We start from the raw sequence: 27,443 nt of genomic DNA, 5'->3' as shown, positions 1-27,443 counted from the left end.
CGCTCCCGCTCGGGAGGACTGGGGCGCCCCTGAGGGGAGCGCGTGGGCCAGCCTGGGCCGCAGCGCAGGGGACGGTCAAACCTACGGCTCTGCTTCCTTCTCTTCCCACCCCTGGGCCGTGGGGCCGTGACCCCGCTCCCCACCAGTCCGGGCCCTGCGGCAGCTCCGCCCCTTCCCTCGGGCAGCGCCCTCGAGACCTCGCGTCTCCTGTGCCCGCGCCTCGTCCCTTCCTTCGGGCGGGGCAGCCCTTGTCTCGCCTCTCACGGGCGCTGTTGCCTCCTGGGGTTCCCTGAGCCCCCCGTAAGACCTTGGGTGGCTGCGAAGAGCTGGTCAAGGGCGGAGGGATCGGCCTCGTGCTGCATGGTGACCTCTTCGCCAGAGGGAAGCTTAGGACCCGCGGGCCTGAACAGGGCAGCTTGGCTTGTCGCACGCGGACAGTAAACTAGGTCTGCTGCTGGCACGGTTCTCTTCCCATTACAGGAGCAGCCCAGGGTTCCCGAGATATGGCTCTGTTGTGTTGGGAGCTGCACAGAGGAGGGGGCAGCTTCCCTACCAAATAGCTTATTTTTAGTCAGACACAGGGAAAGCTGGCAGGGAGAGATGAAGTGATTCGTGCAAGGTCATGCAACAGGTCAGGGATAGGAAAAGAACCCAAGTTGTCTTTCCCCCCTTTTCATTCTAGACCATAAGACCACACTGCCTCTGTTCTGATTCTCTCAGGGATATTTTAATTCCCTTGGGGTGGTTCCAGTTTCCACCACTTGGTTGGATGGTGACTATCCCAGTTCAACTTCCATTATTCTAATAAAATGTTGTAGGTACTGTACAGAAACAAGTAGAGAGACGGGACTAGATTTACAAAAGGAGTTAGGTGCCTATGTCAACATTTAGGTATTACATACCTTCCAAACCCCAGTTCTGCTTCCATCTCACATTGGAGGTGCCTGAAGCCCTTAAATTTCCACTTATAAAGTCCTCAAGGTGCCTAAGTTTGTGCTAGGGAGCATGCATGCAGCCATCTCATTCTATATGCCTGGGAACCTCTTTCTTATCTAAGTTCCAGTGGGGTCCTCAGTGAGGTCTTCCCTCACCTATCTGGCCTACAGGGCTTGATCTGGGAGGTGTTCTGAACATGCAAAATGCAAACCCATGCAAAATGGCTGAGTAAGAGTCGGTCCCCTTACTATTTTTAGCCTCGTGGTTAGGACACTCCACTGGGATATTGATCTGGCTTCAGTTCCCCCCTTTTTCTGGTATTGAAAAAGGGATTTGAACTTCGGGGTCTCACTTCTCAGATAGGTATCCCAATTTCTGGGCTTTAGAGTATTCTGATATGGCTCTCTCAATCTCTATTGTTGGAGCTGCTCCACTTTGTATGACTAATTAAATATACGTTGGCTACAGTGGTTCTCAAACTTTTGTACTGGTGACCCCTTTCACATAGCAAACCTCTGACTGTGACCCTCCCCTTATAAATTACAAAGTTTTAAATATATTTAACACTATTATAAATGCAGGAGGCAAAGCAGGATTTGGGATGGAGGCTGACAGCTCGTGATCCCCTCTCCCCCAGTAATAACTTCATGACACCCTGAGGGGTCCCAACCCCCAGTTTGAGAACCCCTGGGCTAGAGAGAGTGTGCGACAGTGGTCCAGTGGTTAGGGTACTCACCTGAGAGGTGGTAAAATCAAATCTCAGGAAGAGAGGGGAATCTTGGGTGAGAGCCTTTAGCTCAGTGATTAGGGCAATGAGGGTGCTGCCACTTTGCCCTCTGGTGTTTCTTGCAACAAGTTGCTAAGGTGCTGACGTAAATTCCCTCAAAGCTGCCTGGGGGAGAGGAGCCACAGTCTAACCCTGACCTGCTGTGGCTGGCGGAGAGGCCCCCCCCAATCCCGGATGTTCTGCAGTTGGGGGAGAGATGCCCCTCCCTTGGCCCCAGTCCAGTCCTGGACTGCCTGGGGGAGAGGCGCCCCTCCCTCGGTCTTGGCCCTAGCCCAGCCCCAGACCTGCTGCGGCCAGGGGAGAGGTGCCTCTCCCATCCCCAGCCCAGGTGCTGCTGTGGGGGGAGTCCTCTCTCCCCACCGTAGCCCTGGGGCAGCCTGCATCTTGAACGCTTCATCCCCGGCCCCACCCCAGAGCCCTCACCTGAACCCTCTGTCCCAGCCCTGAGCCCCCTCCCACACTTCGAACCCCTTAGCCCCACCACGTGAATTTTGTTATGTGCATCAATATGGAGGTGATGTGTCAAACAAAATTCATTCTGCAAGTGTGTGGGCAAAATAGAGGGAACACTGGGGCTGACCTGCAGAAGCAGGTTCATGACTGGGAATCCCAATCAGAGTTAGGTGCCTAACCTCCTGTGGGATGGGACATAAGCCACACCCCTTTTCTCAGTTTTTCCTATTGCCTTGCTTAGGCAGCTTTGCACTTAGCATGCTGGTTTTTGTGGAGACTGTTCTCTGGCACCTAACTCATCTCATGTATTGTATATGGAGCCAAGATGTCCATTACAGGGCTGTGGATTCCACTGGGTGGCAAGGTGCCTAAAGGATATGCATGAGAACAGTTAAGTCCATTTGTGGATGTGTCTTACAGATGCATCCCTTAAGAGTTTTCAGTGTATAATACTACGAATGATGTTCATAAATGAATACTGAATGGGGAAAGCAAGAGATGCAAGACAAGGTACTGTTCTCATGTGGCTGTTCAGTAAGGCACATTCATATTCTTATGTTTCCAGGAGACCCATGCAGCATGTTGCGCTTGCATCAGAAAGTAACAACTATCTCTGCAACTTTTAGACATTTTGAGTTTTTTCTCATAGGCAGCTAACAAGCCATTATCTCTGCTATTAAGGTGCAGCCTTGGACATCAGCAGGTTCCAGTGCTCATATAAATGGTTCATAGAAACTTTGATCTTAGTATGTTGTGTTCAACATGATCTGTGGACTGAACCTCTATTAAAAGTTGAGGGGAACTGCAGTTTTCTCTATTGTATGGGAAGAGTAGCTTTCCCTAAGTTGGCCTCAACTATTTTAGTCAAGAAGGGGAGCTGCTTTGGACAGGTAAAGAGAGCTATATCTCATGGTGTCGAGTGGTGTCGGTGACTATGAAACTTAGTTTCAACAGAGGGGTTCCTTCGTGAAACAGTGTCAAGGAATACTGTACCATCTGCAGACCTTTTAGCCATTTAAGAAGTAGGGGAGAGGGATCTATTCACAAGTTTCCTTCTCTGAGTCTGTTTTAGGCACAGGATCAGTCTTATCACTTTCCTGTCAGAGCCAGTTTTTTGAGTTTGTAGAGCCAGTGGTCACGCAGTGAAATTTATAGGTAGCAGGTTTAAAACAAACACAAGGAAGTACTTCTTCACATAATGCGCAGGTAGCCCATGGAACTTGTTGCCAGGGCATGTTGTGAAGACCAAAATTGTAACTGGATTTGAAAAAATAAAAAATTAGACAAATTCAGGGAGGATAGGTCTCTCAATGGCTATTAGCAAAGATGGTCAGGGATGCAACTCCATTCTCTGGGTGTCCCTAAGGCTCTCACTGCCAGATGCTGGGACAGGACACCTGGGGATGGATAACTTGATAATTGCCCTGTTCTATTCATTCCCTCTGAAGCATTTAGTGCTGGCCACTGTTGTAAGACAGGATACTGGACTAGACAGATGAATGGTCTGACTCCCTATGGCTCTTCTTACGTTGTAGTTTAGACAAATGCGTGGTCACATTAAAATCATACTTCATGAAATATTCATAGGCATTTCTTAGTAATGGCTACTTCTACCTCAACTTTCATCCTCCTGCCTTCTGCTCTTTTTGTACAGTAACTCCTCACTTAAAGTCGTCCTGGTTAAAGTTGTTTCCTTGTTAGGTTGCTGATCAATTAGAGAACATGCTCGTTTAAAGTTGTGCAATGCTCCCTTGTAACCTTGTTTGGGAGCTGCTTGCTTTGTCCACTGCTTGCAGAAAGAGCAGCCTGTTGCAGCTAGCTGGTGGGGGCTTGGAACCAGGGTGGACCGGCAGCCCCCCATCAGATCCCCTAAGTTCCCTGTGTGGCAGCCGCCCAGCAGGCTATCAATTGCCAACAGTTCAGCTTGTCCCTCCCCCCACTGCCGTGTGCTGCTCCTGCCCTCTGCCTTGGAGCTGCTCCCAGAGCCTCCTGCTTGCTGTGCAAGGGGCGAGAGGAAGAGGGGTGCTAATGTCAGGGTTTCCCCCTCCCCCTGCCCCCACTCCTGTACCCTATCTCCAAGGGGGGGACGGACATGACAGGGCTCAGGACTGAGGGAGCTTGCTGGCGCCATCTGCTGTGTCTGAACTTGCTGATCTACTTAAAAGGGCAGCACAGTTAAAGTGGGGGCAAAGCTCATCTCTCTCACACACAAGGTGTGTATTCTGTTTCTCTCTGCCGTGCTGTCTCCACTCCCTCCATTTGTGCTGTTTTGTAGAGTGTGAGGCTACAGTTTGGATGAGCTATTACCAGCAGGAGAGTGAGTTTGTGTGTGTGTATGGGGGTGGGGGGGTGAGAAAACCTGGATTTGTGCTGGAAATGGCCCACCTTGATTATCATGCACATTGTAGGGAGAGTGGTCACTTTGGATGAGCTATTACCAGCAGGATGGTGAGTTTGTGTGTGGGGGGGTGGAGGGTGAGAAAACCTGGATTTGTGCTGGAAATGGCCCAACTTGATGATCACTTTAGATAAGCTATTACCAGCAGGACAGTGGGGTGGGAGGAGGTATTGTTTCATATTCTCTGTGTGTATATAAAGTCTGCTGCAGTTTCCACGGTATGCATCCGATGAAGTGAGCTGTAGCTCACGAAAGCTCATGCTCAAATAAATTTGTTAGTCTCTAAGGTGCCACAAGTCCTCCTTTTCTTTTTTCATTTAGCAGTAAGGCATTCCCTGGGAAATATCCCACCCTCTGACTCCACCATCTCAACCAAGCTTCACAATCGTCATTGCTGTGTTCAGTATTAAACGGTTTAAAACTTATTGTGTGTGTGTGTGTATATATATAGAGAGAGAGAGAGAGAGTGAGTCTTTTGTCTGATGAAAAAAAATGTCCCTGGAACCTAACCTCCCCTATTTACATTAATTCTTATGGGGAAATTGGATTCACTTAACATCGTTTCCCTTAAAGTAGCATTTTTCAGGAACATAACTACAACGCTAAGTGAGGAGTTACTGTAATAGATAAAGCTGGTCAAAAGCAGGGGCTCTCAATTTTTTCATAATACTGGAAGTACTTTTTGTTTTGTTTTGTTGGACAACCTTTTCTGAGTGTTTTGAACTTCTCTCAAACTTTCCTTTCGTGCAGTGGAGGGAGGAACATTTTTCGCCAGTGACAAAGCCTGGAACTCTTTTTTAGTAAGAAGTGAAAGTTAAATAAATTCTGTTAGCAATTCAAAAAAATTAGATTAGCATAGAAATACTTGCACAACTGGACTAGCGTGCTTGCTGTCACTCTTGCTGTCATGTTCAGCCAACCCATTTTTAAGCATTTGAATGAAAAAAATTGATCCTCTAAATAAAAACATTGAACATCAAGATTCCGCTCCTACTGAATTGTATTACAACATTGTATTCACTTTTGAGTTAAGGAAATAACAGAGCAGTAGAATAGCTTTATTGGATGGAAGTATGCGTGTGTGGGATTCAACCCCAGGTTTGTACCTTCTTTGAACTACAAAATGCAGCTAGGATCTTCCTGAGACTACACTATAAGAAGAGAATAAATGGGACGCAAAGTATGATAACACTAGTTTAGTCTGGGCAAAAGTGAATATAACATAAGAACAGCCATACTGGGTCAGACCAGAGGTCCATGTTTCCCAGTATCCTGTGTTCTCACAGTGGCCAATGCCAGATCCTTCAGAGGGAATGAACAGAATAGGTAATCATCAAGTGAACCATCCCCCATCACTCATTCACAGCTTTTGGCAAACAGGGGCTAGGGACACCATCCCTGACCATCCTGGATAATAACCTTTGATGGGCCATGAATTTATCTAGTTCTTGTTTTGAACCGTGTTAAACTTGCTGCCTATTAATTTCATTGGTGGCCCCTAGTTCTTGTTATGAGGAGTAAATAACACTTCCTTGTTTACTTTCTCCACACTATTCATGATTTTATAGACTCTATCATATCCCCCCTTAGTTGTCTCTTTACCAAGCTAAACAGTCTCAGTCTCTCCTCATGATGTTGGTGTGGACCCCCTACCTCTCAGCAAAGATTTAATATATATGTAGCGCTAAGTTGTTGTTACTATAAGTTACAGTTTTTGTGTGTGAAAAAGTATTATCTGACATTAAAAACTAAACTGAAGTTGGAAAATAATAAACTAACAAATCATTTAGGAATGTATTATTCCTTTTGTTGTGTTTACTTCTTGATTGGCTAAATTCAGTCACTTGGATTGTAGAATATTCTATTTAGCTTTTCATTTAATGGATCATTAGTTGCCACCTGCCTTCATGCCCTGAAACAAACGTCTGCATTTCTGCTGAAATGTTTATTTCCTTATTGTCACTGTTGTAGAGGCATTCAGCATTCCCAGCATATGTAAGGTAGAAGAGTAAAAGTGTAAAACTGAGGGTCCATTTGGGTTCATAAATGTTCTTACATCTCTGGCATGTAATTCTCTAGATTATTTTTTGAGCTCAAGCATAGCTTGTGCTTTGGTTGTGTACTGTACAAGCCTTAACTTTTGGAAATGGCCCTTTTTACTAAGAAAATTGTGTGGTTTTACACCACATTGGTGATGAGTACTCTTCTTAAACTTGTTTGGGTCCTAAGTCTATAATTCAAAGTCACAGTAAACTTACATTGAGATCTAGTACAGTATGGAATAGATTCCAAAGAATATTGTTGCAACTCTATTGCTTGGGATAGCTAAAGATAGGACACAGGTCTAGCAAATACACAGTAAGCAATATTCTGCACAAGTAGGGCATGGAATAGATTTCTTTTCTCTCATATGTTTACTGAACGTTTTAAAAGAATGACTTGCTATGTAACATCTTAGCCTGTAACACCAATTTAAATTTCCCATTCTGCCTTAAATGTTCCTTAATACATGCATTTGTAAGTTTCTTGTTACTATAGTATCTGGGCACCAAATAAACACTAGAAAGGGGGAAAAGTAGCTCACTCCCCCCCCCCAAAAAAAACAAACAAACAAACAAAAAAACCAAAAAAACCCAAACCTGAAATAGGCAAAGGCTTGGCCAAAATATGTATTGCCCTGAAAATCAGCCAACTGGGCTGTTCAAGAATGGAAGTAGTACACTTAGTTTTCTAATAACCATACTGTACTTCCAGTTCTTGCTTCTGAATCTCTACGGGCGCTCAGAAAATGTTCCTTATCTTCTCTAAGCCATCATTGTAGTAAATGGAAGGAGAGAGACAGCCCCTAATAAAAGCAGAGTTCCAAACTGTACAGAATTTAGAGCCACCACTTTGAATTGCACCCAGAATTATAAAGGTAGGAGGAAGCCAGTATAAGTTATAGAATGTCCAACATATTGACCGTCCTACTTGGTGATTAAGGCCTGCCTTGCTGAGTGGTAACTGAAATATCTGCATAGCCATCCAGGGCCATTCCAGATACATCTTGAAATAGCCGAGCCTTGAAGAACTTGAATGAAAATATAGTAGCCCAGGCACAAATTACTTTTCTGCCTTCATTCTTAGAGGAAAACTGTTCTTCGATGTAGTAATAAAAAAAACCACCTTGTTTTAAGTGAGTGAGCAAATACAGTATTGCAAGAATGCAGAAATTCACCCTGCAGGTGCCAGGTGTGGATGACTGGCAAAATCTGAATCATCATGGAAAAAGACAGCCTTCAGGCCAACTTCAGATTGTTGGGAAGGTGGGTGTGGGGAAGCAGAAGGAGCCAATATGGCTAACTGGGAGTCCAGAATTGCAAGCCACTTTGGCAAGAGGTAGATGCACTCCAGCACTAGATGGAGCAGTCACGAATTCCTGTAAATTTCTGTATAGTTTCTTCTTCCTGGCAACCAGCATTATCTGACTTCATAAGCATGCTAATGGCTCTGTGATCCCAAAGATTTAGCACTCTAATAACCTCACATGTGCACTGACCAGCAGTGGTGATAGAATGGAATCTTGTGAGACCACATGATAAGCATGTAAGGAATGAACAAGTGTTTACACAAAACCTTTCAAAGGAAGGAACAGTGCAACTGAAACAACTTCATTCATTCCTGCCAGAACCTGTTAGAGTGTAAGCAATGCCTCATGATCCACTGTCAAACTGCTGATACATATAATAAAATCAGTATCCATACTTGATGGCTTCACTGTTAATCTCCTGACAACGGAAAGATACTAATGCAGTCTACGTTCAAGGTGGTGGTTGGTGGGGTGTTCTTGAAGAAGGGCCTAATCAGTGCTTGTTTGAGCGTTGGCATTCAGAGGAGGCATTAACCATTGATAAAGGAATCAATTTTCCTGGTGCTGTTTTTTTATGTCTTTAAGCTGACATCAAAATGATCCAAGCAGCTCACTCCACTACTTGTATGAAATTGTTACGAAAAGTGCCTGTAGTCCAGCTTTCATTCCAAGGTTATTTGAATGTCTGGAGACTTGGATCAAGTGTACACACAATATTGGAAGCCTGATCTTGCTCTCCTTTCGCATGCAAAACTTGTGTTCGATTTAGTGCTCTTTTTCCATGAGAAATGACTGGAGAGTGGATTAATCCCAGGATGCGCACTAAGCAAGTACAAGGAAACCATTTCACATTCAGTATATAGCAAATATACTGTGATTCCTTTTTCTCCAGCCAATATATAGCAAAAGCCAATATTGGCAAAACACTGTGACCTTGTTTTACATTTTGTTTCCGTTTTACTTTGTTAATTGTGCTGTGACGGGCCATTTTTTGTTTGTACAATGCCCACAATGAGGTTTCAATCCTGAATATAGTCTTTAGATGCAACTATAATATAAGTGAATAATTTCCGTTTTCTTTACTGGTATTTTCTTGTACTTCTGTTTTTAAGCTGTATGTATAAATTGTGTATCTATGGTTGTAAGTGAATGCCAACAGTAACTATTTACTGGATTTCATATTGACATGATTGCCAATTATAATGCAGTTCAGGAGAATTTTTGATCTAATTGAAGTACATACTCAGCACTTTAAATATAATTGTATTTGTGAACCATTTGGCTAAACACTAGTAATTACAGTAATGTCAAGGGGTACAACATTTGTTTTTCTGTAGTTAATTAAAAATGTCTCTTTAGGTTGACAGAATGAATACAACTCTTAATTCAGGAATGGATGCTAATTCCATTCGCTTTAGTATTTTATTTTTAATAAAAAGTGCCATTAATTTCCGAAGAGCTTTATAAACCTCAATGACGCATACTACTTGTATGGAAGTGCTTATGTTTTATGTGAGGCAAACATAAAACAAGGCTAGGCCAACATTCAGGGAGGAGGATGTGCGGTTTATTGATGATGAAAGGCAGAAGAGTTGCGCATTTTAGCAGAAATATGGAGGAGAATAGTAGGATCCTGGCAGTGTAGGTTATCAAAGCTGTTCCAAGCATATGTGACAGCACGAAAGTGAAGGAAAGAGAATCCAAGGGAGCAGTGAAGGAAAGAGAATCCAAGGGAGCAGTGAAGGAAAGGGGACTAGGGAAAGAGAAAAAGAGAGCAAACATTTTGATGGTAGCAGGACTGCAGAGGGTCTTGTAGATGAGAATGAGAATCTTGTATTTTTATATTAAGAGACAGAACTATTGAAGGAAGGAGTGGTGGTGCTAGGGTCAGAATGGTGGGAAAAGACTTTGGCAAAAGCATTTAGTACCATTGTCATAATTCATGCCATTGGAGCAAAACTAACTAAACTAAACTAAAACTAACCTTTTTAATTGAAGGTGTGTAGACTAATGCACCTATTTTATGCTGTAGAGCAGTTTTGAGACTTACAGGAAAAAATCAGTAATGGTGCATCTGAAAAGTTCAAGCTGAAAGTTAAAAGTGTAACTTGTCAGCATTATCAAATCTAGGACAAACATGTCCCTCTCACACACCTGACAGTGGTTTAAGTATTTGAAATAAAATTAGCCATATGCTTTCAAAAATACCCCATCCCACTTTTCCCCTTCAATTGTTATAGAATAAAGTAAATAAACTGGTGAATCAAGATAAGCATCTTAGGTCTACAAAAAAACATAACCCTCAGCAACTCCTTTTAGAGTGCAAATATATACTTTTTTTGGAGAACTTAAAAATCGCACATTACTGAAGAAAACAAATATGGTTGTAAGTCAGATAACGTGAACGTTCAAAACACTAAGAAACCCTTTCAAGTGACAAATCTCTAGGTCTGGGTGGCTTTCAAAAGAAGTTCTGTATATCTTTTTCAGGAGCTTAGTGCTTCAAATTCTTCAAAATCTTCTATTATTTCCTTGAATGGGGAAAATTGGCCAATTCTGGTTTTGGAGGCCAGCATAAGTGTATGCACAAATGATGAAAAATCCAGAAGACCATAGAATGTACTGATAAATATCATGTATCTAGTCAAACTATTAGCTTAGTTACTACCAGTTCACACCAGTTTTGGCTCTGTCCCAGGAATGGACACTAATCGTAATAGGTGGAACACTAACATTGAATTAAACCAAAGGATAAAAGTAGTTTGCTAGCTAGCATTGAATGCCTTCTCTGCATCTAGTGTGATTGTTTTGATACTACTGGAGAAACTTAATTTCAAACAATGTATAGCCTGTACTAAACTGTCCTACTATTCTTCATGTGCATTTTTTATTTTCATGTCTTCTTATCAGAGACTTTGTTCTTTTAAAGAGATAATGATGTCCTTTTGTCACTTTGGGGATAACTGGACAGAACTTGTAGTAGCTTTCAGATATTCTGCCTGAAATTTAAAGCATCACAATCCATAATAAAGAATATAAAATTTTTCTCTTTGCAAGTAGTATCCTGCCTTATCTCAGTGAAATAGTAACCCTTACACAGGGGCACATCTCTGTAGTGTGTGGAAAAAGCTTATCTTCATTCTGACTGAACCACTAATGTCCCAATTAGAGATGTGATAATGTGAAATTCCGACCTTTCTTATTGGCATTATGTATTGAGACTTATAATGAAAACTAGATGGGTGTGAAGGAAGTAGGGCTGTCAAGCGAATAAAAAAAATTAATCGCAGTTAATCACGAGATTTAAAAAAATCATGATTAATTGCAGATTTTTAATCACACTGTAAATAATAGAATATGATTTATTATAAATATTTTTGGATGTTTTCTACATTTTAAAATATATTGATTTTAGTTACAACACAATACAAAGTGTACAGTGCTCATTTTCTATTCTATTTGATTACAAATATTTGCACTGTAAGAAAGATAAAAGAAATAGCATTTCAATTCACCTCATGCAAGTACTGTTGTACAATCTCTTTATTGTTCGCATTGCACTGTTGTAGACGGAGTTACAAGGTATTTTACATGTCAGCTATGCTAAACATTCATATGCTCCTGCATGCTTCGACCACTATTCCAGAAGACATGCTTCCATGGTGATGACGGGTTTTGTTCGATAACAATCCAAAGCAGTGCAGACTGACGCACATTCATTTTCTTCATCTGAGTCAGATGCCACCAACAGAAGGTTGATTTTCTTCTTTGGTGGTTTAGGTTTTGTAGTTTGTGCATCGGAGCATTACTCTTTTAAGACTTCTAACAGCATATTCCACACCTCATCCCTTTCAGATTTTGGAAGGCACTTCAGATTCTTAAACCTTGGGTCAAGTGCTGTAGTTGTCTTTTGAAATCTCACATTGGTACTTCCTTTAGGTTTTGTCAAATCTGCGGTGAAAGTGTTCTTAAATTGAACAGCATGTGCTGGGTCATCATCCGAGACTGCTATAACATGAAATATAAGATGAATGCGGTTTAAAACCACAGAGCTGTAGACCTACAATTCTCCCAAATCACAAATTTAATCAAGACTTTTTTAATGAGCGTCATCAGCCTGGATGCACGTCATCTGGAACAGTGGCTGAAGCATGAAGGGGCATATGAATGTTTGGCATATCTGGCATGTAAATACCTTGCAATGCCAGTTACAACAGTGCCATACAAGCGCCTGTTCCCACTTTCAGGTGACAAAGTAAATAAGAAGCGGGCAGCATTATCTTCCATAAATGTAAAGAAACTTGTTTGTCTTAGGCCTGGTCTATAGTACACCGTTATTTCGTAATTAGCTGGGTTACTTCGAAATAAAACTGATTCCATCCACATGACCAAACCAGTTTTTTCGATATAAAGGGCTCTTTACTCTGATTTCTGTACTCCACCTCGGCAAGTGGAGTAGCGCTAAAATCGAGATTGCAGTTCCGGGTTACAGGTACTGTGGATGCAATTTGATGATATTGGCCTCCGGGAGCTACCCCAGAGTGCTCCCTTGTGACTGCTCTGGACAACGCTCTGAAATCCGATGCACTAGCCAGGTAGGCAGTAAAAGCCCCGGGAACTTTTGAATTTCCGGTTTGGTCACCATCAGCACAGGTGACCATCAACACAGTCCACCATCACAGGCGACCACGCAATCCCGGATTCGCAGACGAGCTCCAGCATGGTACAAATGGATGTACTGGATCTCATTGCATGTTGGAGACAAATCTGTTATGGCAGAACTACGTTCCAAAGAAAGAAATGCTCAGGCAAGCATGCCAAAAAGCCAGGGAGGCGAATGGGCGCTCTGAGTCACAGCCCCATACATGCCACTTCTACCATGAGTTGCATACGATAATGGGGGGTGATGACACCACTACCCCACCGCTGTCCATGGACACCTGCAAGGGGGGAGTAGCACGGAGGATGAGTTTTTGGAGGAGGAGAAGGACAATGCACAGGTGGCAAGTGGGGAATCTGTTTCCCCCCCTAGCCAGGAACTGTTCTTAACTCTGGAGCCAATAGCCTCCCCCCACTCCCAAAGCATGCTCCCAGACCATGACCCTGGAGAAGGCCCTTCTGGTGAGTGAGCTTGTTCGGAGTCACACGGTGGGGGTTGGGGGGGAAACCCAGCCACACTGGGCTGTTTGCTTTTAGTTTAAAGGGCTCATCCCTGCTCAGAGCCTCATCGGAGCCACGCTGGGTGTGTGTGTGTGTGTGGGGGGGGGGTGGGCGGGGTGTTGTGTGAAGCAATCATCCCAGAGAGCCCGCAGGCTGCCTGCAAGCTGAATTCTGTTGCATGGCCGCTGACTGCAAGCTGAATTCTGTTGCCTGGCCGCATGTGTTGGCTTACTTATATCAAAGTGGCAGGCACTTCAGTATAAGAGGCAAAATGAGACCGTGTAGAGAAAGAATATGTGCTGTGTACTATGAATTGCCTGTTTACTGAGAAACAGTGTCCCCTTTGTTCTCTAAAACGTATCTTTTAAAATACTACCCTCCCTTTTTCTCCTCCTGCAGCAGGTGCAAATGTTTCAACGTGGCCCCTATCTACTCCATCCCAGAGGCTGGTCCAGATTAGAAGGCGGAAAAAAAGGAACTCGGGACGACATGTTTGCTGAGCTCATGCAGTCCTCCCGCACTGATAGGGCCCAGTTGAATGCATGGAGGCAAACAATTGCGGAGTCGCGTAAAGCGTTTCGTGAATACAAAGAGAGGAGGGACGTGCGCGATGAGAGCAGGCAGGATGCTATGGTCAAACTCATGGGGGAGCAAACTGACATGCTCCGCTGTATGGTGGATCTAATGCAGGAAAGGCAGCAAGACCACAGACTGCTGCTGCAGCCCCTGAATAACCACCCTCCCTCCTCTCCAAATTCCATAACCTCCTCCCCCAGATGCCCAAGAACACGGGCGGAGAGGCTACGGGGACCCACACAGTCATCCCGAGAGGATTGCACAAGAAGCAATATGGCAATAACAATTTGGCATATCCTAAATTTTGATTCGGTTTCTGGACTTGTCCTCCCCTCCTCCTCCACCCCCCCCAACCCAATACTGCCCCTCCCCCGTCTAGCTTCTGATTTCTCTGTGTTTTGTGCAACAAATAATAAAGAATGGTTTTTAAACAATTGTGACTTTATTTCCTTATATATATATATATATATATATAGGGGGTAACTTTAAGAGAAACAAACACAACTCTCACATTGTACCCTGGCCAGTCATGAAACTGGCTTTCAAAGCTTCTCGGATGTCCAGCGCGCCCTGCTGTGCTCTTCTAATCGCCCTGTTGTCTGGCTGTGTGAAACTGGCCAACAGGTGAATTGCCTCAACCTCCCACCCCGCCGTAAATGTCTTCCCCCTTACTCTCAAAGATATTGTGGAGCACAACAAGCAGCAATTACAATTGGAATATTGGTTCTGCTGAGATCTAACAGAGTCAGTAAACTGCGCCAACTCGCTTTCAAACATCCAAATGCAGATTCTACCACCATTCTGCACTTGCTCAGCCTATAGTTGAACTGCTCCTTACTCCTGTCCAGGGTGCCTGTGTATGATTGCATTGGCTAATTGCAGCACAGCAGTCCCCACAGTACGTTTCCCCACTCCAAACTGATTCCCGACTGACCGGTAGCTGTTGGGCGTTGCAAGCTTTCACAGGGCTATGGAAGCTTCTCAACTGTGAGGGCTGCTCTCATTTTGGTGTCTTTGCGCTTCAGGGCAGGGGACAGCAAGTCACAAAGTTCCATGAAAGTGGTCCTACTCATATGAAAGTTTCTCAGCCACTGGGAATCATCCCATACCCACAACACTGTGCAGTCCCACCAGTCTGTACTTGTTTCCTGCTTCCTCGCCCGGTTTTGCAGGTACTGCACATACTGCTGGATAATGCGCGAGGTATTTACAATGGTCAAAACTGCAGCGGAGATCTGATCGGGCTCCATGACTATGGCGCCTGCACGGGTAATCCTGGAAAAAGGGCGCGAAACGTAGGAGAGCAGAATGGCAGTGGAAGCTGTGCTGTTCGGTTCACGGTAGCTGAACGAAGGCTGAAAATGGTTGTCTTCTGTGGCTTTCACAGAGGTGGGAGCCCAGGACAGACAACATGGAGAAGCTCGCAAGTGTGGCAATAGCAGGAAAGCAGAGTTGGCGGCGGAAGCATTTGATGAGGAAGAGAGAGTAGATAGTAGAGATGAGAGGAAATGAGAGGTGGATTCATAGTAGCAGGAGAGTAGTGGTGCACCGTCTGCTGAAAGCAGTATGGCGTTTGCATGCCAAAAAGGCGCGAAATGATTGTCTGCCGTAGCTTTCTGACGACACACAACCAGAAACACCCGCGAGAATGTTTTTGCCCCATCATGCACTGGGAACTTAACCCAGAATTCCAATGGGTGGCAGGGACTGTGGGAACTGTGGGATAGCTACCCACAGTACACCACTCCGATATTCGATGCTATCCTTGATACTGTGGATGCAATCCGCTGAATTCACATGCTTTAGTGGGGACACAGAAGGCCGAAAGTATAAAATAGCTTCTGAAAATTCGAATAGAATAATTTCGAAATAATTTCGTACTGTAGACGAATCCTTAGCAATTGGCTGAACAAGAAGTAGGATTGAGTGGATCTGTAGGTTCTAAAGTTTTACATTGTTTTGTTTTTGAATGCAGTTATGTAACAAAAACAAATCTAAATTTGTAAGTTGCACTTTCACAATAATGAGGTTGCAATACAGTACTTGAAAAATACTATTTTTTACAGTGCAAATATTTATCAAAATAATATAAAGTGAGTGCTGAATACTTTGTATTCTGTATTGTAATTGAAATCAATATATTTTGAAAATGTAGAAAAATCTAAAAATACTTACAATTTTAGTATTTTTACTAAGTGTGATTACAACTGTGATTAATCGCGATTAATTTTTTAATCAACTTAATTTGTTTTGAGTTAATTGCTTGAGTTAACTGGGATTGACAGCTCTAGAAGGAAGGTTTACTAAGAATTTGTAATCGCTGTGCTAAATATTAACTTGCAAAAAGATCAAACTAAGCTTTCCTGTGTAGTGAGTTGTTTATAACCGAGAGAGTTTTAATTTTATTTTTTATCTGAGATAACATTTGACACACTCTGGTTCCTGTATAACAGTTCCTCTTTCTATGATGTCAAATGGAATTATTTTAAAAAAATCAGGTATAGTAATTTCAGTGAGGTAAATGGATATGTAAGAATCCTTTATTTGAGGTGAATGGGTTACTCCTGGGGAATTCTGTGCCAAAAAATTAAAAGTTCTGCACAAAAATATTAAAAATTCTGCATTTTTTTTTGTCAAAATAATGCAATCTAATCCAGCTAGTTTCTGTTATTTTGGTAATTTATTTAAACTACAATACAATGGATGGCAAATGGGAGTGAGGAGCATTGGAGGAAATCTCCAAACTCCTTCTGGGTAATAGTAATGTAGCTTGTATTGACCCTTACGTCTAATTTTTAGTCAACAAATATATGCAGCCATATGCTCAGTGTTACATCATAAGCAACTGAAGAGCAAGTGAGGGCTGTGGACTCAAACTCACAATTTATACTGGCTACTGACCATCTTCAAAAAGGTCAGTAGCAAACAGTTCATGGAGTACATTTTGAAAGGACATTTTTGCAGTCCAAAAATTTAGACCAGTTCTAATCACTAAAGCACCATAAGAATTTACAAGGCCATGCTGTCCTTTACAATAAGTCTCATTTATACCACTCTGGCAATGTAAAGGAGCCTTAAAATTTTATACCTGTGTTATCCTCCTGGGGGAATTCACTAAGCCGGCAGACTGCTATATTCTCCTCTGCCTGGGGAAACAGAGCCTGCCTCACACCTATCTCTTCAGAAATACCCCAAAGCCCTGCCCCTCCATGCTGAGCATGCCGCGATAGCCAGCGAGAGGGACAGAGTCTCTCTCTCTCTCTCTCACATACATGGATACCCATTCCCCTCCTTTCCCCAGGCGGTGATTTACATCTCTACCAGCTGCTCTGGGTGCCCAAACCGACCAGTCTGCACTGCCAGGGAGTGGGCACATGACTGCTCTTGTGGCTTCCCTTTGCTTCCCCATCAGAAGTCATTTTTCTGCAGGTGAGTGAAGAAATCTGCGGGGACCATGAATTCGGCACACACGCAGTGATGCAGAATTCCCACAGGAGTAATGGGTTTTATCCTCTGCTGACTAAAATGTTCAAATCTGTGCAGTTTTCAAATTGACGAGTTAATGCCTGAACATGGCTGTCAATAAATACTTTGATTTTTGCAACATTTATAAGCCTGTGTCTGTCAGCCAAATGTACTAATTGCTTTCTTCCTGACTGCAGAAGCAATGTATTCTGCTTTATAGTAGGTCAGACTTGTGCCGAGTCTTGGTTTTTCCCTTATTTAAAAAGTGGACCATCAGGCTATATTTTGAGCAAGGATAGTTCAGTAATAAATTATATTCTTTATTTTATGGCAGGTCTGAGTTCTAAATTTGACAGTTCGTCATAGGCAAAACTCTACTGCAGATGTGTCAAATTGAATCTTCCTTGATGATGCTATAGAAAAGCTTTAAAGTGCTAGCTGCTGTTTAAAGGCAAGGATCCTTGATAGGATTGTTTGCAAAGGCAGTGTATAAACCAGAGGTCCCCAAACTCTGGGGTGCACCCCCGTTTGGGGGGCATGGGCCAGCTGCTATGGGGGGGAGGAGGAAGGGAGCGCCACCCAGCTCTGCTCTACTTCCAGCCCCACCACCAGCCATTTCCCTGACTCCCGGTCCCATGCCTGGCCCCAGCTGCGCTTGCCTTGTCCCTGTCCACATTCCCTCCCCTCCCCCCGGCTCCTAACCCCAACTTCAGGGAGAGGGGGTGTGACCATGAAAAGTTTGGGGACCACTCATATAAACTGTAGATATGAAATGAGGATACAAAATATTTGCAGCCATGGATGAGCTGTCTGGCATAGGAGTTAATGTAGCATAGGCACAGCTGTGTCACTAAAAGGTGGGTAGTGTGGACAAAGCCTTACTTGTGCATCTCCCATTAATGGTAATGGAAGTTGCAAGCATAAATCCTTGTGCATTAGGATGATAGTATACTCGTATGCTGCTGCTTACTTGTGAAGAGTATGGTCACTCATTATATCAACCTTGACTTGAAGTAGTGTGTCAAACTTTCAGGTAGCATTCTGAGCTTCTACTGCATACCATTTTCCTTGGTTGTTTGTGCCCTTTTGTTCAGGTAGATATGAAAAGAGCTCAGGGTGAGAATAAAAATGTAATGGCTTATAATTGTTGTCCGGCAATTAGGTCACTGATAAATAAGTTGCCTGGGCAGAAAACTCTGCTTCTAGGATGATTAATCATTTTAATGGTTGAGATAACAACAACAACAAGCAGCTTTATTATACTGTTGTTCCTCTTGTCTAACTCTGAAAATATTTTGCAATCTTATTTCTCCCAAACTTGACTGACTTTAGTTTTAAATCAGTGAAATCTGTATATGGTCACAAATGGATAAGACCTTTTCTCCTTTTAGCTCAAAAGAATTGATTTGAGATATTTTTGACTGTATGCAAATGTCATTACTAAGATGGTGTGAATTGATATAGCACTAGTTGCTTTGTGGCCACATCAGCTATATAAAACTGTGCAGTCTGGTGGTAGGAGGACAATTTTAAGCTCCCAAACGTTGCTGAATTTAAAAAAAAATTTTTCTGTGTGGATTTGAAAGTAAACGCTTTCTTGACTGTCTTTCCTCCCCCCTGCCTCCACTCCAATTTATGGTGTTAAACCATTCTGCCTGTGAAAAAATCTGCTGGTGGGTGCTCAAGAGGGGTTCCTCAAAGAGATTCCTCGCACTGTCTGTTTTGTTGGGTGGAATTTTCCTGGAAAATGACACATGGCTTGTCCACAAACCTGGTGGAACTGCACTGTCCCCTGCTCCTCAAATGTTGTTTACAGTCAAGCTGGCCTTCCAAAGTCTCTTTCAGGTTGCCACAAAGACCCCTTTGTGGAGGGGTACATCAGAAAAGATATTGCACCTCTGTCTGTGTTGCCTCTTTCACCTAAAGTTCCTGGGGCGCCTGGCCTGCCCAGTTATCACTCTGGACCCAAGAGTGCTTTTTGCAGAGTTTAGAGGGAGGGGCCAGAGTTGTAGATGCCACTGAGCCCCTCTTCTCTCAGTATGCAGAGTCTGTTTTTTCCTCTGTGCAGGGGATCTAGAGGAGACAGATTTGGGCCAATCTGTGTAGCTGAAAGAATGACTTTAGCACACACTTCAGAAAACATATGCACACAATGAGGACCTGCCCAGTTACAGTTCAGTGCATACTTTTGTCTGTATATTGACTGTTGACCACATCAGTATAATTAGGGCCCTACCAAATTCATAGTCCATTTTGGTCAACTTCATGGTCATAGGAGTTTAAAAATAGTAAACTTCATGATTTCAGCTATTTAAATCTGAAATTTCATGGTGTTGTAATTGTAGGGGTCCTGATCCAAAAAGGAGTTTGTGTGTGTGTGGTGGTGGTGGGGGTCGCAAGATTATTTTGGGCGGGGGGGCGGTACTGCTACCCTTACTCCTGTGTTTCTGCTGACAGCAGTGCTGCCTCCAGAGCTGGGCAGCTGGAGAGTGGCTGCTGGCTGGGAGCCCAGCTCTGAAGGCAGAGCCGCCACCAGCAGCACAGAAATAGGGTGGCAATACCATGCCATCCTTTACTTCTGCACTGCGGCTAGTGGGAGTGCTGCCTTCAGAGCTGGGTGCCCAGCCAACAGCCGCCGCTCTCCGGCCACCCAGTTCTGAAGGCAGCACAGAAGTAAAGGTGGCAATACCGTGAGTCCCCTAAAATAATCATGCGACCGCCCTGCAACTCCCTTTTGGGTCAGGACCCCCAATTTGAGGAACGCTGGTCTCCCCCGTGACATCTGTGCAGTATAGGGTAAAGGACATAAAAGACCAGATTTTTCAGTCCGAGACATGTTTTTCATGGCTGTGAAATTGGTAGGGCCCTAACTATAATTTAGGGCTTATCTACACTTGAAAGTTAGTGTGGATTAAGGTAGGGTGTGAATTTAAAACGCAATAGCTGTTCCTGATTAACACTGTGTGGACCATTCTGATTCCAGAACAAGAATTTCTAACAGTTAAGAAATTTTATGAAGAATTTTTTATAATTGTCGTATTTCCCTAGACCTTAGTGCTGTGGAAATAAATTTTAAAAAAATCTTTTATGGTTGCTACAATGTAAGTTTTTTTTATATCCATTTATCTGTGATGTAATAGTGTAATTTTATAAGATGAAAAGGTATTTTCTAGGTTTACGAATCTTTACATTGTTCAGCTCTCTCTGTTAGTACTTTAAATTGGTTATAAAAGTTATTGTTGCTTGCTGCCTCATTTATTGTTCTTCAGAAGAGATGTCTACAACTATTCATGGGGAAATCTTATTCCTTGCTTCAGAACTTTGTTTTACAAAAATACCATTTTGAACCATTTTTAGGCAAAGCTATAATCAGTTTAGCTGGACGTCCCAAATAAGCAAACATTTGACCATATGAGAAATATACACAGTTTTATGCATTTCTTAGTTGACTTCCCACCCCCCAAACCTCTTGAAATGATACAGTGTGTAGTCTGAATTGCCTACACTGGTTTAAACCAGCATTGCATGTCGTCTGTAAAAGGTTTTGGCTTTTTTTTCCCTTTGGTGTGGGGGGGTGGGGGATGTTGGTAAAGGGGAATTAACATTTTGTGGAAGGAGGTTTTTAAGTGTTTGCTCATTAACTGACATAAATGGCTTTTGTTTTTGTTTAGCACACAACTGATCTACCATGCAAGGCTCTTTGCAATTGCACCTCATCAGAAGGGGAAAGTTCAAGAAGAACCTGTTTCAGGTATTCAGAATAAGCAAGCACAACATTTTGACTGGGCCTTAAATAAACTGGATAGCTCTGTCAGAAGAACTGGCCGCATTACTAGAACTCTTCTACAAAGAATCTTCCATGACATGTGCAGAACAGGTAAACCTGCTTTTCATTCATTGTATGATAAGTTGACATTTCATTTTAAAGATTTTGTCAAAACAAAAGAACATAAACGAAACTGATTTGTTGGGTTTTTTTTTTGTTTTTTAGGAGTTACTAAACTTACCTCACACCTCGGCTCAAATTCTTACAGGCAATTGTGGAAGTTTAGCTGTATTAACTTGTATGTAAGAGACCAGTGACCATGATAAAGCAACAAACCTTCATTCTTCCGCTTTTGTGGTAGAGGGGGGTTGCAGAAAAATCTGGTGCAAGTTCAGGCAGATATTCAGTGTGCTTTTATTATCTCCGAATGAGTTGCCTGTACTATTTTACGTACATAAGAGCAACAAGCTATCTTTCCCTTTGCTGTACATCATTGTTCACTGTGTCATATCTAAGCTTGGTTATAAAACTGGAACAGGGATTGTGTCTTTTTTCTCCGTACAGCACATATAAAAATTATGGCTATAAGGAATGACACTGTATCTTTAAGATGCTGGTTATTGCTGAAGGTGAACTACAAAGGGAAAAAACCTGAGATTATCCCAGATTCCCTTGTAACTAGATTATTTATGCAGTGAATGCTCCAAACAAGTTAAGTTTCAAAAGTTTTCTTCACCCTTCTTTCCCAAAAGTGGGTTTATGTTATTTTAAAGTTAAACTGATTTCACTGTTGAATTGCTCCCACAGGAATGTTTTGAGGACATCGAGTACACATAGTTTTGCAGATAACTGTTAACGTACCTAGGGGCTCGGTTCTTTTCCTTCTCTCATTAATACTTTCTAGCTATCTTTTTAGAACATTTATTTTTATTTTTATTTTTTTTTAAGCTTTAATTTTGTCTTTTCTCTGGGTGTCCCCTCTCTCCTTGAAAACTCATGTTATTGCAGTAATTAAGTGGCTGAGGCCAGTTTAGGAATCATCCATTTCAGTTCTGTCAAGAACTCAGATACTATCATGGTTTTCTATAAGATCCAGTCCTACTCTCAACCGAAGCGAATGCAGAATCCTTCTTGACTTTTCTTGAACAGGATCCAGCCTATTATTCATTCAAGGTTAGGGTCAGAGGCAGCCTTATCAAAAAAGATCTTTCCCACTAGAAGAGTACTGTTTTTCAGTCAAGGGTTTTAAGTCCTCGGTCTCAAGCACAAGTTATTCCTTTTTGATCTTTAATTAGTTATAGTAATGAGCAGATTAATTACAGATACAATCTGAGGGTTTTAGTTTGGCTGTGTAAATAAGTTCCCCATTGCTAATATCTTTAAACTTGTATTATTCGTCCTGCAACATCAAAGATACTCCTTCTTTGATAGAAGGAATAGCTTTAAAGTTGGCATGAAGTAGCTGCAGCCACTCATTTACACTTGAATTGCACTGATGCAGTTTGCCCCAGCTTTTGTAAAAGAGTAGACTCTGATTTGAAACTGGTCAAGGTTTGCACCAGTGCAGGACAACTCCATCTGTGGGTTGCATTGGAGCTTTATCTTTCTTCTCCTGTGTTTGATTTATGCCTGCCTTCTCTTTCTTTGTCATCTTGTCTTCTCTTTCCAGTTCACATTTCTGCCTTTATTGATATTGGATTTTCATTCTCATTTTCCTTTTTTCTCATCACCTCTTTGCCGTTCTCCCTTTCCACCTGTCTTGATTCTCTGTCCTCCCTTCCTACCTGTGAATAGCTTGCCTGCATTAGTGATCCTTTCCCATAAACATTGTTTGCAGTCATTAGTGATGTAGCATCTTGTATACATGGTGTCATAAATATAAAGGGAAGGGTAAACACCTTTAAATCCCTCCTGGCCAGAGGAAAAACCCTTTCACCTGTAAAGGGTTAAGAAGCTAGGATAACCTCGCTGGCACCTCACCAAAATGACCAATGAGGAGACAAGATACTTTCAAAGCTGGAGGTGTGGGGGGGGTTGGAGAAACAAAGGTTCTCTCTGTCTGTGTGATGCTTTGGCCGGGAACAGAAAAGAAATGGAGTCTGAGAACTTAGTAAGTAATCTAGCTAGATATGCGTTAGATTCTGTTTTGTTTAAATGGCTGATAAAATAAGTTGTGCAGAATGGAATGTATATTCCTGTTTTTGTGTCATTTTGTAACTTAAGGTTTTGCCTAGAGGGATTTTCTCTGTTTTGAATCTGATTACCCTGTAAAGTATTTACCATCCTGATTTTACAGAGGTGATTCTTTTACTTTTTTTCTTCAACTAAAATTTTTCTTTTAAGAACCTGATTGCTTTTTCATTGTTCTTAAGATCCAAGGGTTTGGGTTTGGGTCTTTGTTCACCTGTGCAAATTGGTGAGGATTTTTATCAAGCCTTCCCCAGCAAAGGGGGTGTAGGGTTTGGGGAGGATTTGGGGGGAAAGACATTTCCAAGAGGGCTCTTTCCCTGTTATATATCAGTTAGACGCTTGGTGGTAGCAGCACTAAAGTCCAAGGACAAAAGGTAAAATAGTTTGTACCTTGGGGAAGTTTTAGCCTAAGCTGGTAAAAAAAAAATAAGCTTAGGGGTTTTCATGCAGGTCCCCACGTCTGTACCCTAGAGTTCATGCAGGTCCCCACATCTGTACTCTTGACACATGGACACTTAAAAAAAAAATTTTTTTTTCAAGGTGTTGGTTTAGACTCCATCCATCTAAAAGGGATTTCTTCTTATGCTGCAAGGGATTAATTGTTTTACCTTGTAGTTATTTTATTCTATTTTATACTTCCTTTTTTACAATTTCTGTACATAATTTATGGTGACTAATTTACGTTATAAAGCATTAATGGCATTTTTGTGGGTTGCATGACTAGCTCAAGAATTTGGTTATTCTTCACAATGTTGAGTAGAGAGAGGCCAGCTTCTGTTTGACAGTATTTAACAAAACCATAATATAACCCATGTACACCAAAAACCCCAGCCCATCACGAACAGCAATTATTGTCTCTCCTATATTTTATTTTCTGTATCTGATGTGCTAATGCAGCACTTACTTTCTGTCACAGGAGTAGTCCATCTGATGTAATGAGGCCTCCCTATTAAGGTGGTACACTAGGAAAGGGGTACAGGTACATGCTGCTTCAAAGTAGGTAGACTTTTCAAAGAGACTTGAAGATTTCTTATAAAACTAGAGTTTGCAGTTTGCTTGCTTGTACAGTGCACTCAGGACTTTACCCCTTCCCTCTCTTAATCCCTCTCTTGCAGGGGTCCTGCTACAACCTTCCCCACTGGTCCACCTGCGGGAGGCCTGAGAAAGCCAGACAGGCTGTGGTTATTTTTCTCGGGTACCCCTGGGGCTGAGTATTAGAGTTGGAGGAACTCTAGAGGTAGACCTTGTCACAGGCTTCTTTCCCAAACTGTAGACCAATGTACAGAGTAATCACCATATTCATATTTAGATGATACTTGAGTAACCTTGTTAACAAGGTAATAACTCTGTCTTGGGACAAATGGATGCTGAGGGTGAAAAACCAAGCGTTAATTATCTCAGGATGTATTGGTTGTTCAAGTTAGTATAACGTTAGCTCATTCTGAAGTATCTTGGTGGTAATCTCCAACCATGTCTCAAAAATATTTGTCCAAAAGTTTTTTCTCCATCAGCAGCATAAAATGAGAAGATGAAGTGGTTATGTTTGTCGATTTATGGATGGAAGAATTCAGGGCAGTAGCCAGTCTGAGTTTGGGGACTTGTATACCTTACATTACTGAAACTACCAGATGGTTGACTTAGCAACTGTACAGCATCCTTGATCCTGGTGGAAATCATTATTTTTCAGTGTAATTATGAAATACTGTCACCTAATTTTCCCTAGATGTCTTGTTTACCAAAAAACAAAATTGTGAAAAAAGTTTCATGTGTGTATTTCAAAAGGACACTGTCAAGATTTTTAGGTTCTACATTTCATTTATTGTAGCTTTATCAAGTTTTAGTTGTACATATATTTGACTTAAATTTAACATTTTCCCTCTAAATCTTCACTTTTCAATTAATAGTAGCAGAATTTAGTGTGGTATGAGTCAATCAGACATACGCTTAGGGAATAAGAATCCATATTTCTCAGCATCTTCACTTTGTACAACCGTAAGCTTCAGTCAGCTTGCTTTATGAACAAAAATTGGAGATTAAGTCGTTTAAACAATAACATAGCAACAAAATAACAACCTGAGTAAATGGAAAGGCAAACTCAAAAAGATTATAGATTCCCCCCTCCCCCCCAAGTGAATTTAATGCTGATTCAAGGCACTAGATGATACTGCTAAAAATGAAATTCTCTCTGTGAAGAAAATGCCTAAATTAGAGGCAACTGCATTGTGAGGTTCTCCATGCTGCTTTGTCTATAAGCCTCAACCCTGACTTGGAATGATAACTTTTAGAAGTTGGCAAATAATTGTCTTCATTCTCATTCAGTTGTTGACCTCTTTTATGAGAATGGAAACATGAGTGCTAGCTGGAGTGGTGGACGTTCCATGGCATGGATACTTGTTCACTAGGAAAAGTAGTGAAACCAACACGTTTTGCAATAGCCACTATACAGGAAAGATTTATATTTTAAGATTTTGGGGCATTATTAGAATATTGGCCAATGTTTTCAAAAGTGGTTACACTTATTTAGGAGTCTAAATATGGATTTAGAAGCCTAACTTTAAGCATCTGAGTTTGAAAATGATGGTTATTGTGTTTAAAAATTACTATGTATTTAAAATCTAAAACCATTTTTTGTATTGTCCTTTTTATATTAATAGATCAAGGGGCAATGGAACAATGGAATGTACTCATTCTTCTGTTATCATTTTTTTCCCCAAAGACTCCTGCATATTCTTTTCACTCATGGTGTACCAGTTCCTTTTGTATATTTTTTGCAATGAACATTTTTGTTTCACTTGTATTTGGTCTTTAAGTACAGCGTTGTTTTATTGCAGGGTATCCAAGTAGTAACCAGGCCTTGCTTCTGTTGCGAAGTTGTGGTTCCTTGTTGCCTGAGGTCCCATTATGTGAAAGAACAGAACTAGCCCATATGATATGGGGCAAGTTGCAAGACTTGGGTATGTCTTTTCATATGTTTGACTACAATAAGGCATGTACATATTATAACAGTATATTCCACTTGCTTTCTTGGAAACAAAAAGTAGAATGCATTTTAGTAATGTTAAATGCTGAATTTTTATGTTTTACTGCAGGAATTTTTCTTTAAACATTGGCAAATATAACCTTATATTTACCACCCAGGTTTTTTGAGGCTAGAAACCTGTTTGTCATTCTGAGAGTTATACTGACATCTAGGGGTACTAACAGTAAACCTGAGGGGTTTTTTCCCCCATTGCTTATATCAGGTAGTTGCTTTTGTTTGTTGTTGTGACAGATTCTAGTTCTTTAGTATTGTAAACACTGAATCTTGTATTGCTAAATAATTAGTTATTTATTAATTGCCTCAACAGCTGGCAGTCCAGTGTTCTAGTGTTAAAAGCTAGATATAGCCAAATAGCTATTTCAGAAGAGACCATATCTGATAACCATTAGAATGACAATTTATGATCCATTAATGTCCATCTTCAGAAACAAATGCATGATAATGTGTTCTTAAAAGTTGAGATTGGGTAAGGGTTGAAGGAAGCCACATTATTTTTCAGAATTTAGCAATTCATGTGTAGAATGCAAAATAACACACAGGATAGCATTGATGTTTCTGTACTCTGCATATTTAACATTTTAATTATAAATAAATGCACAGTTTATAGAGTTACTCTGTTAAACAGTTGCGACATACACCATAGAGATGGATAAAATTAATTGATTTGTTTGTACCATAGTTTCTTTTGCATAATAAAGTTGATCTATCAAGAAATCCAAGTAATTTTCATATGACACTTAAAGATTTTTAACTTGTTGAACTTGAAGCAAGCTTCTTTATTTCAGTAACTTTGTAACATCTTGTTTAGGTGCTGTGTATGATGCAAGTCATTATAATGCTTTGCTTAAAGTCTACCTTCAAAATGAACATAAATTCTCTCCAACTGAATTCTTGTCCAAAATGGAGCAAGCTAATGTGCAGCCCAATCGAGTAGGTACTACTTGATGGCATCCTTTCTTCTTCTAATGCCACTATTGAATAAATCCAGACTCTTAATTTTTTATTTTTTTTCACAGGTTACATACCAAAGATTGATTGCTGCATATTGCAATGAGGGTGATATCGAAGGTGCTAGGTATTACTTTGCACTTAAATTTTTTTGCTGCAAATTATTTAAATACATATGCTTCTCATCCCTCCTCCCCTCATTAATATAAAACCTACTTCAAGTTCATTAAACTTTGGAGCAAAGAGGAGTCAAGTAGGTGATGGCCCAGTTTAGTGTGTTTGTTCAAATGTGTTGCCTTCTCACTGGTGTAGAAGTGGTAGATTGTCTTGTCAGTTCCATGGTCATTGACAAAGAACATAAAATTATGAAGGAAG

The 27,443-nt window shown here is 41.6% G+C and overlaps 1 protein-coding gene across 1 annotated transcript in view; it reads left to right on the top strand.

Moving 5' to 3' along the window:
* LRPPRC (leucine rich pentatricopeptide repeat containing) overlaps positions 1-27,443 on the top strand; it is a 168,059-nt gene that overhangs the window by 190 nt on the left and 140,426 nt on the right. Inside the window, exons 2-5 of the mRNA XM_084625253.1 lie at positions 20,796-21,001; positions 25,912-26,034; positions 26,929-27,050; positions 27,137-27,195. Coding sequence (XP_084481379.1) covers positions 20,796-21,001; positions 25,912-26,034; positions 26,929-27,050; positions 27,137-27,195 — 510 coding nt within the window. The remainder of the gene's footprint in view (positions 1-20,795; positions 21,002-25,911; positions 26,035-26,928; positions 27,051-27,136; positions 27,196-27,443) is intronic.

The sequence above is a fragment of the Lepidochelys olivacea genome (assembly GCF_965140295.1).
Source record: "Lepidochelys olivacea isolate rLepOli2 genome assembly, chromosome: 3".
In the NCBI taxonomy this organism is placed as follows: Eukaryota; Metazoa; Chordata; order Testudines; family Cheloniidae; genus Lepidochelys; species Lepidochelys olivacea.
The sequence above is the reverse complement of the archived record's forward strand: the minus strand, read 5'-3'. Positions and strand labels throughout refer to the sequence as shown.